This window comes from Miscanthus floridulus, chromosome 18, assembly GCF_019320115.1.
Source record: "Miscanthus floridulus cultivar M001 chromosome 18, ASM1932011v1, whole genome shotgun sequence".
In the NCBI taxonomy this organism is placed as follows: Eukaryota; Viridiplantae; Streptophyta; class Magnoliopsida; order Poales; family Poaceae; genus Miscanthus; species Miscanthus floridulus.
Window position 1 is genome coordinate 2,287,874 of NC_089597.1, and position 14,263 is coordinate 2,302,136.

General features: G+C 44.5%; 2 protein-coding genes across 10 annotated transcripts; both read left to right on the forward strand.

Moving 5' to 3' along the window:
• Positions 1-2,808: 2,808 nt before the first annotated feature.
• On the forward strand, positions 2,809-8,920 carry LOC136519856 (uncharacterized). Of its 5 annotated transcripts, XM_066513238.1 has the most exons (10): positions 2,809-3,056; positions 3,271-3,372; positions 3,468-3,664; positions 4,011-4,192; positions 4,289-4,394; positions 4,480-4,793; positions 5,010-5,381; positions 6,143-6,227; positions 6,436-7,923; positions 8,342-8,920. In XM_066513238.1, the coding sequence occupies exons 2-10, from the start codon at positions 3,272-3,274 to the stop codon at positions 8,515-8,517; spliced, it is 3,021 nt and encodes a 1,006-aa protein (XP_066369335.1). In that variant the 5' UTR covers positions 2,809-3,056; position 3,271; the 3' UTR covers positions 8,518-8,920. The 5 variants fall into 5 exon arrangements, with proteins under 5 accessions (XP_066369335.1, XP_066369333.1, XP_066369336.1 ...); XM_066513236.1 differs by having other exon boundaries at positions 2,809-3,372; XM_066513239.1 differs by having other exon boundaries at positions 2,810-3,372; positions 5,067-5,381.
• Positions 8,921-9,402: 482 nt separating this feature from the next.
• On the forward strand, positions 9,403-12,907 carry LOC136520132 (uncharacterized). Of its 5 annotated transcripts, none has more exons than XM_066513553.1 (5): positions 9,403-9,740; positions 9,839-9,913; positions 10,014-10,070; positions 11,538-11,622; positions 12,535-12,907. In XM_066513553.1, the coding sequence occupies exons 2-5, from the start codon at positions 9,905-9,907 to the stop codon at positions 12,726-12,728; spliced, it is 345 nt and encodes a 114-aa protein (XP_066369650.1). In that variant the 5' UTR covers positions 9,403-9,740; positions 9,839-9,904; the 3' UTR covers positions 12,729-12,907. The 5 variants fall into 5 exon arrangements, 3 of the variants coding, with proteins under 3 accessions (XP_066369650.1, XP_066369651.1, XP_066369649.1); XM_066513554.1 differs by having other exon boundaries at positions 9,403-9,716; XM_066513552.1 differs by having other exon boundaries at positions 9,403-9,695.
• The last annotated feature ends 1,356 nt before the right edge of the window (positions 12,908-14,263 follow it).

Here is a 14,263-nt window from a genome sequence, read left to right on the forward strand (position 1 = left end):
TTCCATATTTCTTCAAACGCCATTCGTTTTATGCATGCAATGCAATTATCAAGCAACGTGGCTTTAAAGATCCGTCAAGTAAAAAACATTGACCCCTCATGATATTAAGGCTATGTAGCCTGTCAATCTAGTCATTTGCATCCTCTAATCGCATCATCACTGGTTAAAGCAAAAACCTACCTTTGTATCTTTGCCTTAAGCTATCCATCATGCTTTCCGATCACACGAGCCATGATATCCAAAGTAGCTTAACTCTCCTAGTGGACTAATCCTTAATTTCACGTCTCAATGAAAATATTAGCCCACAAGCATTGTCATTAATTATGAACACCTGAATTAGGAGTTTAGATACTTTCACCACCGAACTCTTTTTTAGGAGTTGTTGCTACCTCTTCATGGCCATAATTGAAGTGCATCCACTCAAATAATCCACAAGCGTTGCTACCTCTCCATGCCCATAATTGAAGTGCATCCGAACTCTCGTTGAATATCCTCAAAGGTGCAATAACCCACTCAAATATTTGTGAAAAAGGAAACTTTGTTGAATATCAATAAAAGTGCGGACAATTCGCTCAAATTTCCATAAAAAGAGGATAATCTGATTATCTGTTTCTAACTAATCTGTTGCTAGTTTGTACTTGAATTTTTAAGGAACGCCTATTCACCCCCTCTAGTGACATCTCGATCCTTTGACCAGCACGCTACACCGTTCCCATGCCCAATTGCTTATTCTCGTTCATAGCAGCCCTTCAGCACCACATGACCATATATAAATAAATAACGAGGCATGCCTAGAGGAGGCGATATAGAGGGATGTCCAGATCTATAGAATCAATTCCTACTACTAGCCGCATGTATTTTTCCCAATTTACTAGGAAGGCATGAGGAATTAATTATACTGCATAATCGGTATTTGGAGTAAGAGAATTTTTGGGCCTATCTGTCATTCAAATAATGTCAGCAAAATAGAGCATGGTCATTTCGCATGGACGACAAAGCGCATCCACATGTTGTTCACCACAGCTTTCTAAAAGGTTATAGTGTCTTGTTACTAGATTCAAATGGTCTGTCACAAGTTGTAGCTCCTAGTTACAATGTCATAGACAGTTGTTCGTTTGCAAATTAGCTCATAAAAATCAAGACAAATCCTTACCGTTTATGTTTTTTTTGGTTGGAGTTCTAGTCAACATACATGACAAAATGAATCTGTTGTAACTTGTAAGTTACCTGAAAAAGCTCATTGTTTTTTTGAAAAGAGACAGGAGCGCAACCGCTCAATTAAGAAGTTCATACAAAGCCATGACGCACCCACACAACGGCCGAGTCGCTAGTATTTAGTGACAAACACACACACTAAGTCTATCACGCGTCATCGTTGCCTAGCTTTGGCCCAAAAGCGACAAAAGCAGCTTCATTTTGACCTTTATCCAAAGCCACCAAGACACCACATTGTTTTCGTAACTATATGGAGAAGTGCTATCATCATTGTTTTTTTTTTCTTTTTTCTTGATAGGAATTCGCATTCCATTACTCAACCATGTCGACTAAATTGCCTGACACCAGAAACAAGATACAATTTGGCACACCGGCCAATACTGAGGGCGCTAAGTCATTGCTTCTACTCCCTATAGAAGCTAGTTCATGGGCTACCCTATTACATTCACGTGCACCACTGCGAGTCTAAAATCATCACCCTGAACCGCCCACACCACCTACTGTGCATCGGTCTCCTGGATGATGTTATTGACGCCAAGATATCGCTGCCTTCACCCCTTCAATACATGCAGTAAGCTCCATATGCATCGGATTGATCGCAAACGGTGCCCTTCCAGACCTTAATTGAATCACTCCTCCGCTTTCGTCATTGGATGACATAGCCCCCCGCCACCATTTTTATTAAAGTCCCTGAAAGCCCCGTCCACATTCAGTTTCAGCGAGCCATACGGAGGTGTCTCCCATCGTCTCCTCCTCCTCCTTCCGTACTCCTATGTTTTTTCTAGGTTAAGCAACTATGGAGAAGTGCGATAAAAAAGACAATATATTAATACGTTTCTATGTGAAATGCTACGAGTCTGTCTATGCCGCGCTCGAGTGTCCAAACACTCAAATTTTTCTTCTTCTTCATTGTCTTATTCCTCCTCCCGACTCGTCGCCGCCGCCCAGTGCCCATCGCCTCGACACGGCGTGGTAGGGGCTCGCCGGAGCTCCGCAGCCGTAGAGCTCCGGCGAGAACCTACTGCACCCGCGGCGACCTCCTTCTTCCCCTCCTCCCTCTTGCCGCAGCCCCGACTTAGCTCGATCGCCTCTTCCGTCACCGAAACCCTAAGCCACCCTCCCGCTGTCCCTACCTTCTGGCCAGCCTACCTCCCCCGAGCTTCTTCTAACCTGCCGGAGTTGGAGAAGAAGAGGGGGAAGATGGCGGAGATGGAGAAGAATGAGAGGGAGAGAAATCGAGCGTTGAGATGAAGAGAAACACTCGAGTGCTGTACAGATTTACGGAATGCTATAACTTGTTAACCAACCCAACGTGCTTCGCTTAGATTTTTCTTGTTTAATTACGTTCTATAGAGCAAAAGGTGTCTTTTTAATAAAAAATACTGGCACATATTAAATTCAAGAAAAAACATCGCTGAAAAATTTCACTAGAAAATAGAACACGAGACAAGATCACAACTTAAATTTCATCATTAAAGAATAGTTTAGAGACAGAGGCTCCGCATCGTCGTCGTCATCATTAATTACAAAGAACATAGGCAATAGGCTCAAGTCACAGACAATATGTTTTGACGCCTGGGCTAGACACCCGCAACCGCAAGCCTGCAAGCACCGAGCAGCATCGCCCATCCCCCCCCCCATCGGATCGAGGCCTGCCGCCTGCTCATTCGACCTGAACCAAACTGCCCCGCAGTGCGTTCGCCCCTTCCTTTTTCTCTTCCCTTTCACCCCGCGTTCGCTCGCGCTCTCTCTCCCGTGGCGACGACTGGGCGGCGCCCGCAGCCGCCCTAGCCAGGTGCGGCTCCTCGTCGGGTCCTTCGCCGGCGACGGGCACCCACCAGGTATGCCCACCCCATCTCTGCCCGTCCTGCTCTGCGAAATCGAGCACCCAAACCCTAAGTCAAGCTATCTGCCTATCTGTACCCAGATCTGGTCTAATTCAAGCGTACACATGTATTATGTCTACTGATTTCGATTTTTTTCTTGCGAAAATTATCGGGTGTACATGCGTACACCCATGCCCTTTACTGGGTCCGCCCTGTGTATCCATGGCAGGATGAAGACGAGGATAGTGTACTCGAGGGATTTTCTGCTGTCGTTTGGCGAGTTGGAGCATTGCAAGAAGCTGCCCCCTGGCTTTGATACAGCGCTTCTTAGGTCACTTTGCCTTGCTTTCTGTTGGTTAGGCCTTTTGCCCAGTGTGGCCAAGTGGGATTTCTGTTTGACGATCTTTGCTGTTGCTTCTCCAACAGTGAGCTGCAGGAGCTGTCAGCGGGCGTGCTTGAGAGAAACAAGGGCTACTACAATACATCCCAGGGACGGCCAGACGGGTCGGGGGGATATACTTACTCTTCTCGTGGTGGGAACACTGGAGGAAGGTGGGACACTCGCTCATCTGGATCAAGCGATCGGGATGGGGAGTTACCCGATCGCGAGTCTCAGACACAGGGTAAATTTACTCTTCTGTTTGTGCAACGTTTTGCATTAGTCTTTACGTTCTTAAAGTTGGCAATCTACGATTTATTAGTTTAATTGGTTCTCTGTGACCATTTTTGCCTATGAGATGGTATTCATTGTATTGTGGACTTGACTTTCAGAAGCTTTCTAGTCTACACAAGTACATGACATGAGTGCATTGACTTCACCAATAGTAAACCGAGGGAGTTGGAGAACAATCATCTGCATGGTCATATTGTTAATAAATCATGCACATTTACTTCCTGCTGTCCATCCTGTTTATGGGACAGATTAGGAAAGTGGACTGCTTATTTTACGTTACTAATGGTGCCATGCAGCAGGGCGTGGTGGAAACCAGTACAGACGCAATTGGCAGAACACGGAGCATGATGGCCTACTGGGAAGTGGCGGTTTCCCTAGGCCATCAGGATATGCTGGGCAGTTGTCATCAAAGGATCACGGCAATGCGCCTCAGCTAAACAGGACATCGGAACGCTACCAGCCACCACGTCCTTACAAGGTTGGTGCCTGCATGCATGTACCCTGCCTTCCTTTCATCATCTTAGTGATTGACAATCTTTGAAATTTTCATAAGTACCTCTCACATTAATGACAGGCTGCTCCTTTTTCGCGGAAAGACATTGACTCAATGAATGATGAGACATTTGGGTCTTCTGAATTATCAAATGAGGATAGAGCAGAAGAAGAAAGGAAGCGGAGGGGTCAGATTTTCTCACTGCAACATAAAACATCCTTTTCTTTCCCCACTGCAATCATCTATGCTTTCTCACATTGTCCTATATGCAGCATCTTTTGAGTTGATGAGAAAAGAGCAACACAAAGCAATGCAAGGAAAGAAGAATGGTCCTGATATCCTGAAGGAGAATCCCAGTGATGATATAATTTCACAGTTACAGAAATCTACTGCAAAGGCAAATGCCAAAACTAAAAATGAGAGGTTAGATGGTTCCGCAGTATCCTTGTATCAGGAAGATACCACTAAACCATCTTCAGTTCTACTAGCTCCTGCAGCCAGGCCGCTTGTCCCGCCGGGTTTTGCAACTGCATTTGCGGACAAGAAGCTAAAGCCACAGTCGTCTAACATCGCACATGAGCTGAAGGTGTGTATCTACATGTCGTTTCAATAGCTAATAGAATGCCAGCAATTACACACAAAATCTCCTACTTTGCAGTCGTTGATACCTTTTTTTCAGAAATTGTTGTGTTCATTGAAGATAGAACCTTCAGTTCTTCTCTCTGATAGAATCATTTCCTTAGCAAAAGAGGGATAGCCCCACCAATGTTGTAGTGTTGCTTAATATGTTTCTACTTTGTAGTGTCATAATGCTACTACTGAGGCTAACATGTTGACTGTTGCACGGCTTGGTGGTCAGCTAGAGGGTGACCAGTTAGCAACAGAGTTCACATCTGAAAGTAAAGAGAAGGGAATTTCCAATAACGTTGCTATTATGGGTCCAAAGCACACGCTTCCAGCTGGTGGTGTTACCTCTTCAGCTGAATTGCCTTCTAGCATTCTGAAAGGGAGCGAGGATTGGGAAGCTGATGTAATGGATAAGTATTCTATTGGAAAAGAAGGCAAATCTAAAAATATTGATCCAGTTAGGAAGGATGATTCAGTATCAATCTTAGAACAGTTCTTTGGCAATGTTTTATCGAAAAGCGGCAGTAACCTACCTACTTATGTTGAGGTACAACAAGAAATCCTTTTTTGGTCCTGCTTGCTCTTAGTTTCCTAACTGTGCAGAAGCCATCTATGTTTATGGTTCCATGTTATATAAGCTCTTCCCTTCATTCCAAATTATAAGACGTTTTGGCATTTCTAGATACATTCCTTTTATTACGTATCTAGACATAGGGTATATCTAATTGCATAGCAAAAGCTATGTATCTAGAAAAGCCAAAACGTCTTATAATTTGGAATAGAGGGAGTATATAATATGAACATTGTCCAACCAGATCTATTGACTACTAATGTGAAGTGAACTTATACCTTCACAATTTTATCTGATTTTGTTGCACAGTTCATTTAACTAAAATACAGTTAGGCCTGGGATTTTATTTGTTTTACTTCTCTAATTCAATGATTCTCGTTTATAAGAAAGGATGAGAGTTGAAAGTTGATAATTTTATTTAAAGCATCCATCTTTGTTGTCCTGTGTGTTGATGTGATAGCTTTCTACATTATTGATTTACTAGTTCAGATGGCCTTGTATGCACATTATAATCTGTTAGACTTTAATAGCATGTGCTGGGTTACAATTTAGAAATGACTATTTTTGTTCTCTAGTTTTTGCCATGTAGTGGTAGGGTGATCTGAATAGAAGAAAACCCCAATTTTGTTTGACATTGAAATATCAGAAAAGAAGGAATCTCCAATTTAGTTCGGAATTGAATTTGAATTAGAGTTACATGGGTCATATGCTTATTATTTCTTTTACATGTTATGCAGAACCAGCCATTGAAAACTGATGATGACATGATTGCTTCTTCTGTGCCAGAATCATCCAAATTTGCTCGCTGGTTTCTTGATGAAGGTAATACCGTTTCATAAATTTTACTATCTGATCCCATTATGCCCAACACCTGGTTATCGACTAGTGTTGGCGTTTCCGTTTCGTTTGGTCATCATGCCACAAGAACTTACAAACAAAAATAAAATTTGAGGACATGTCCCTCGTTGCTTCACAGCTTCCATTTGGTTGTCTGTTCTCTTACTGATTTCATACCTTCTATTTCCTGCAGACTTGAAACCTGCAGAAGACTTATCTTCAAAGAGCCTGCTCTCCATGATTGTCAAAAATGAAAATCCAGGTCCAGAAAATATAATCCATGCTCCTTTATCTGATGCTGCTGTCCAGAATTTATCGCCAAGAGGACCTATTGATAAACTTGATTCTGCATCGAAGCTTACCTCATTTACATCCCCTACGCCTGCCGATGGAATTCTTGAACAATACATCCATCCTGATATTCCAGAGGCAGCTCCTGTTATGATGACATGTGAGGATCTTGAGCAGACAATGTTAGCACAGGTTAGCAATAGCAGCTCAACTCAGATAAATGCTACAAAGGAGCAACTGACTGTTATGGATGAGCCAGTTGCCATGCAGAAAGTAGCTGTAGATAATCATGCATCACAGCATCTTCTTTCATTGTTGCAAAAAGGAACAGATAATAAGGGAGCACCTTTGCTGGGTTTCCAGAGAGGATCAACTGATGAACCTCAGAGTGTTGGCACAAATTTAATGGCCAATGGTGGAATATCTGGAAGTGATCCGGTTAACAGTGTTGACAACGTTCCTACTTCTGGGAAGAACTTGACATTGGAAGCGTTATTCGGGGCTGCATTTATGAATGAGCTCCATTCAAAAGATGCACCAGTTTCTTTTCGAGGATCCACAACTGGTGGTCCTACTGAGTTTGCAGAGACGGGTAAAACTATATTGTCATCTAGCCATGAAGGATACTACCCTGTTGAACAGACCCTACACTTCAACAATACTAAAGATGCTGCTGTCCCTCGAGAACCAGGTATCGAGCATTCAGCAGTACCTGGTCTAATTCAGGGGAGTGCTAGTTTTGACAAGAAAGGAATGGAAATTCATCTGCCTGAAGAAGATAATTTGTTTACCATGAGTGACTCTCTGCCTGGTCAAAATTCTGATATTTTGGCATCAGTAGGATCCAGCAGGGTTGAAGGGCTATTGCCTGTAAAGGCACTTGATGACCTCAGTTATAGGTTTCAAAGTCTTGTGCCTGGCGATGCAGAACACACTCAAGTACTTGGTCCTGATGCACTTGGATCTCATCCTCGTGACCAGCGTTATCAGGTTGATTCTCAGAATCTGTATCATCTTCTACAGGGTAGGCCTCCTATGATGGCACCTCGCCCTATGATGGATCACATTGTTAATAGGAAACAACCAGCTCCATTTGATATGCCACAGTCGATACACCATGATTCTCACCGTTCTTTCCCATCTAATGTGAATCCTATGCAACATAATCTTCATGGGCCAGGGGTCCCTCACTTGGACCCGAATGCACATATTATGCTACAACACATGTCCATGCCTGGAAGATTTCCTCCAGAAGGCTTGCCAGGAGGTGTCCCGCCATCTCAGCCTGTGCATCACATGGCTGGTTATAGACCTGAGATGGGCAATGTAAATAATTTCCATATGCACCCTCGCCAGCCCAATTATGGAGAATTTGGATTGATGATGCCAGGTGAGTCTCAACTGTCCTAATTTATATGTTTTATTTACTAGCAGATATTACTTGTCACTATTTGCAAGTTCAGACGTGCCATATATCTGATATCCCTGATCACAGCGCAGAAAACTTTACTAGTTCACATTGACTCGCAATTCTCCTAATTGAAGTTAGACAGCACAGTTTGGTTTCCATGATACCATTCTGCTTATTTTAGACATTAAGATTTTCGTTTGGAGTTGGCTGACATCTCCATAACACCATCTGTATCTTAACTTACTGTCAATGAGACTAAGATTTTTGTTTGAACTTATCCTTGTTGTGTTTGATACATTCAACTTTTTATTGTGGTGTTTTCTCTTAATTTCTGCAATTTTAGACATGCTATTTACTAATCTGTTAAGTTTATTTTTTTGCTACAATCACTGTTTAGGCCCATCAGGCCCAGAGGTGAGAGGCAATCATCCAGAGGCATTTGAAAGGTTGATCCAGATGGAGATGTCAGCCAGATCGAAGCAACAGCAGGTGCACCACCCAGCAATGGCTGCAGGCCGCGTACCTAGTGGGATGTATGGGCATGAGCTTGATGCGAAGTTAAGATACAGGTGATGGATGCACGGATGCTTGGTTCCATAGAGGACCCAGAGGTGTGGTTTGTTGTATGTGCGTGGTCACTCTTTTCCCAGACAGATGTGTATTGTTTCTGTTAACATGGTTTAGCATCAGCCATCCCTCGCAGCTGATTGGGGGTCTGTCTCACTTTTAGGGTTGTAGCATGTATGTACATGTGAACGGGTAATGGAATGGAGTGGGTCTATGATCTGTAGGTGCGGCAAGTCTACCGGGAAAAGGGGATAGGATGGTGTGCTGAGTGAAAGGCATGGTGTCGCCGTCTTAGCAGCCACCTGTGTAATGATGTTTTCTGTGTACTGTGTCTGACGACTACCCAATTTCCATTTTGTATAAACGCTGTTCTGCGAAAGGAAAGGTAAAACTGAACCATATTAACATATTTGCGACAGTGTCCAGTTGGTCCTGCAACTTGAACTTGTTTGAAAGTAAATGACCACGCGTCCGACCCAGATGTCCGTAGGGGCAGAGATTTTAAAGAAAGGAAAGGTTGCCTGCAGGAATTTTGCTCATCCTAGTGAGAGTGATTTGTTTCACGCTCGAGATACCGTATGCAGAGCAGACACCGGGCATTGGCCCTGGTTGCTCGACACTAGCCAACAGCTCACCCTCGCAAGCAGCAATCCGGCACAGATCAGTAACTCTGAAGTGAATCTATATCTATATCCATAAAGATGTCTAGTATTTGTGAAGTGAAGACCACTGTAGTTCAATAGTACCTACCGTTCCCTCAGACTCAGTTTACTGTCATCCACAGTGCTCCACCGCCAGCCGTTCGATCCGACCCCCGTGCGATGGATGCCCGCCACGCCGGCATGCGGCCGCCGCGCCCTCGGCCTTATCCTTTCCCGGCCCCGCCCACGCCCACCAAAAAAAAACCCTAGCCGCAGCACGAGCCGCAAAGCGCGTCCGCCACATCCGCGCGCTGCAGTCCGCGGGGACGGCGCCACCCAGCTGTGCGGACCACCGGTGGCCATCGCCTCCCGGCACGGCGCGCTACGGCCGACCCCCGCCGGTGTCCGCGGCTGCGGCGCACCGCACCCGCACGAGCAAGCCCTTTCGGTGGACGCGCCCGCGCCTGCCCCGCCCAGCGATGCCGCCGCCGCGACGCCCCTGGCCACGCCGACCTCGGCAGGAAGGCGCCGCCCCTACATCAGGTCCCCTCCCCTCCGTCGTCTGTACGCCATTTGTGTCCTCCATTCGTAATGTTTTCTGGCATCCTCTACCAAACGCTATCTATCTGTTCCTTTTTCTTTTCCTCTCTCTCATGATGTGCCTAATCCAAGCTGCATATATGCAGACGTACAACAAGACCATCCCCAAGCCATGGCACTGTGCATCCAGTGATTTATAGTTGTAGACCTCCATGTCTGAGGTCCAGTTCGATTGCTTTATTTTCTATACCTTTCGATTTGGTGTGTGCAACTTGATTTCTCATTCTCGCAGCCACTGATGTATACTGTTGCCTGATACAGGATGTGAATCTGGATGTGAACCTTGATGGCCTCTCTGAACTGTTTGCGTCCCTCCAGGTTGCATCTTTGATTTTACCAGATACATAAATGCATTCACCCAGCCACTGATGTATGCTGTTGCCTGATACGATTTTTTTTTAATTTTAACCAATTTTTGAATATAATTTTAAATCTAACAGTGTCGGTTTTTTTTGAAAACTAACATTTTTGGCCGCGTCTATTGTCCTAGCGCGGCAAAATGCCTTTGCCGCGCCATGCATGGTGGCGCGGTAGAGGGTTGACGTGGCGTGGGCCGGCCTGGGGGACCGATGACGTGGCAGGTCCTGCCGCGCCACTGACCTTGCGCGGCAGTGCCGTGCTCTGTTGCGTGGCGCGGCTGGACCAAATATACCGCCCGAGCAGCCACACCACCTGGCCGCTGCGCCTGCCGTCCGCCCAGGCTACCTGGATGGTTGAATCGAAATGCGTCGTGTCCGTATTTTATTGAGTTTTTTTTACGGCCGAATAGAGAATTTGATAAGCCAATGATTAGTTTTTCGTCTTTCATAATACGGTTATGCACCATTTTAACTAATCAATTACGAAAAATTGCCACCGGCGTCCAGATACGCCGGGACTGGGACTGCCGGTTCCACTTAGTCTCGCCGGCAGTGCTGCCGCGACTCAAAGAAATGAATAAGAAGCAAGTTGACAAGCTGCCACATAACATATTCATTGTTTTGACATAAGTTTAAGATAACATAACCAAATAACCCCGTAAGTTTCGGATGCCAATATTCATTTGACCTAACAAACTAAGACCCAGGAGTGTAAGAATTCCTCGGACGTCTCTGTCTCTTCGGATTTGTTGGCAACACATTGAGAGTGTAGCCAACGTCGGTATGGTCGTGTCGACGGTGCGTACGGCTCGTACCCTGCAGGTATATGATACGTATGATTACTTATAATTCTTTATGATCGTTAGTTCATGGAGCGTACGTATTTAAATAAACTATCTTTAATAGTACCTGTGAGGCTCCTTGGGTACCAAGTGGGGCACCACCTAGCTGAGACATGCCGATCTCGTGCTGCGGTCAATCGTCCCACTAGTCGTGCTGTCTGCGGAAGCCCGGGGGGTCGTCGTCATCGTCATCCTCGGTTGTAGGGTCCTTCCCAGCACTATGATGTGGTGGTGTACGCACTGTGGAAGTGGCACCCGACCGTGTCGAAGTCATCGGCTGAGAAGAGCCGGCTGGTGTCCTCAAAGAGGCTGAAGACGTGCCACCCGACCGCGCCGGGAGTGGCGGTTCCTCATAAGGAGTGTCCATGCAACTCAGCTTCTGAGCTAGCTTCCTGCAACTCTTCTTCACCTTCTGCATGAATAGACGTTAAAGTTAGTGCATTACCCAAACGCATATACACTAAAGATGTATATAAACCCCAGCGATGACAGCAGCGATTGTTTTGTGTTACCAAACTAGATGTTCTCTCCATAGATTTGATTTGACATGATACACATTGATTGCATTTGCTATTATTTTGCAGGTCATTATCCACTTTACATTGGCGACTTTCCCCATGGTCATGGCCATTCTGACAATTGTTGATTGGCTGGGCAGAACTAAAACAGGTGTCCATTTTTTCCCTAGACAATTCCCACCACAGTAATAACTACCGATATTATGATGTGTTGGAAGGATTTAGGATGGTTCTTACAATCGCGGTTCTTCTATTTCCAGTTAGTCAACATGGTGACTCTGCTTATGCCTATAAATTTCCTATAGTTCTGTTTACCTTATAGGTTTATGTGAAGCTTCTCCTGTATGTGCCACCATATTTTAATAAAAAAGCTATACAAGCCTACATTGATCTCATGAAAGACCATGACGCCGCTTTTATAGATTGATCTCATGAAACAAATCTCAACAATTTGAGTAATTTATCCATTACTTCTTACTCTTTGCTGCTTCTGTTTACCAAATGGGTGTTCTATTTCCAGCCTGTTCACCTGCCAATTTTAGAAACTATGAAATTGCTTTGGACAATCTGATCCTTCATTATATCCTGTTTGGTTAATAATTTCGGTAAATATAATATTTGACTGCACGTTGTCATTTGATGACCACCAGTTTTCATGATTAATTCTGACCCGCAATTCCATGTTCTTATCAGAGTGCCAAATCATTGCTCTGGCTGACACGCCCAACCTTGCACACCATGTTATGTCCTCAGTCATGTGTCCTGTTTTGATTCTCTCCCTTTGCTATTGCTATTGCTGTTGCCTGGACACATGTGCCCACATCCTAACATATTTTGCTGAAAGATTTTTTTTAAATGCACGTAACATAGTTATTCATGAATTAAATTCTTTACAAAGGCAATGATGTAATACAGAAGTATTGCGCTGTGGTGGTCATGTACCCTTATGCTGTTACTGAACAGCTCCCTGCTTATAGGGTGATACTTTCCCACTATACTTATTTTCCTGTGCCAGCACTTGTCTCTAATTATTCATTCTGTAATGCAACTCTTTCTACTTCAGGTTTCATTACATTTCACACAATCAGCAATACAGCTACACCAGTCGGCATCACTCATTTCACTAGGAGTCGGGACAATAGTGGGCTCTGCATGTCCTGCCCGTTTGCGGTGCCAAAGCTGCTTCTGAATATTTGCGTCACAACTAATTGTCACAAGAGAACGGGACAGATATATGCATCTTTTGGTCAACTATAACATGTAACACCAATTTTTGCCAGCCATCTGTGTTCTCCCTTCGCAGAACCAACAATTCCTACTACTTGCAGTGCTGACCCAATGTGTAAAAACATACTTTTGTTGCATTATGTGCAGATACATGATTCATTGTCCTTTACACTTTCAGAACCATTGCTCATGGTTGCATACCAAACTTCTATGCTTCTGTGTGCATACAATTACACACAAATAATCCACACACCTATTACTCTCATAGTATCTACCCGCGAGCGGGGGGTTCTGGCTATATATATATATATATATATATATATATATATTCTAAAGGGTCTGTTCGCTTAGAGGAATCTGGTGTGAGAGAGTAAACAGTGTTTTCAGCAGTGAACAGTAAATTCCGGTTGAAATTTAGGACAGCCGAACGGCCCAAAATTTCGAATTACTATTCACAGCACTATTTTAATTCGTGGTTACTGTTCAAATTCGGGGTATGAACAGTCGCGATCACTCACCTGGGAGTTGCTCAACCACTTTACTATTCAAGGCATGGGGCCTCTGCAAATATGGCGGGATGTCGCTTTCGTGCGCAATTATTTTAGGGATGAGTGAGTGATTAGTTACAGAGTGCTTAGTGAATATGAGTATGCGGATTAATATTTCTAAGGATCTTTTGCAGGCTGGCGAGACCAACAGTTCAGCCGGTCGTACGACTATGCTCGTGACAGTCCTACTCGGTGCTCACCGTATGCATCACTAGCTCGCTTCGGAACTAGGCTAGCCCGGCCTCTTCTCTCGCTATCCACAGCCACGCACATACAGGACTCAGGCTCTATCGTCTCCCCAGGCAGTTTCACCTGAAGAGAACACTTCTCTGCGCACACAGAGTTCTCTACAAATGTCGCTACTAGGGCTAAAACGAGAACAACACACGCAGATGTTTCTCCTCTAGGGTCCCTAGCATAGAGACATCGCTCCATATAAACGAGCTTATAGGAAGGCAGTGATTAAGACAGGAAAGCTTAATTTATTTTCACAGAGCAAGCTTACATACGGCTTTTTCTTTCGGGAAACCCCAAGCACTTAGCACAAACCTTAGGGATTATCTTACAAGCGCAGGAAGATCACGAGAACCTCCTTTATTCTCTAATTTACAAAGATGAAGTGATATGGTAATGGATGATTACTACTGATGGTGGATGATTCTTAGAGTCCTTGTGAGATCATGTCTTCATGGTGTATGTGTGAGTGGAGAGTTGGTGGAGTGGGTGGTGGATGAGGGTGCTTGTGTCTGAGGCTGGTGATGCTTGGCTCTTGCTTCTTCGGTCGATGCTAGGTTCTTTCATGATCACTGAATGCGCTCGATGTCTCGCTTTATAGCACGAAGGGAGTGTCATTCATGCTTATCGTCTGAAGGAGCCTTCAAGGCGAAGTCTTTAATTATTCCTTCTTACTATTGCCTGGATAGCTGGATGGAGAATAATTGTCCTGGCTACAGTAGAGTGACTGTATATTCTTTTTACGCTGTCCTCCATCGCGCATGGTCTTATCCTTCTGGATAT

Bases quoted from the DNA above. Each gene is read 5' to 3' on its own strand.
- LOC136520132 (XM_066513553.1), top strand. The intron at 10,071-11,537 runs GTTGCATCTTTG...ATTATTTTGCAG, and splicing joins AACTGTTTGCGTCCCTCCAG to GTCATTATCCACTTTACATT. The intron at 11,623-12,534 runs GTGTCCATTTTT...TTTCTACTTCAG, and splicing joins GCTGGGCAGAACTAAAACAG to GTTTCATTACATTTCACACA.
- LOC136519856 (XM_066513236.1), top strand. From the start codon at position 3,221: ATGCGTACACCCATGCCCTTTACTGGGTCCGCCCTGTGTATCCATGGC. The intron at 4,193-4,288 runs GTTGGTGCCTGC...CATTAATGACAG, and splicing joins AGCCACCACGTCCTTACAAG to GCTGCTCCTTTTTCGCGGAA. The intron at 6,228-6,435 runs GTAATACCGTTT...TATTTCCTGCAG, and splicing joins TCGCTGGTTTCTTGATGAAG to ACTTGAAACCTGCAGAAGAC.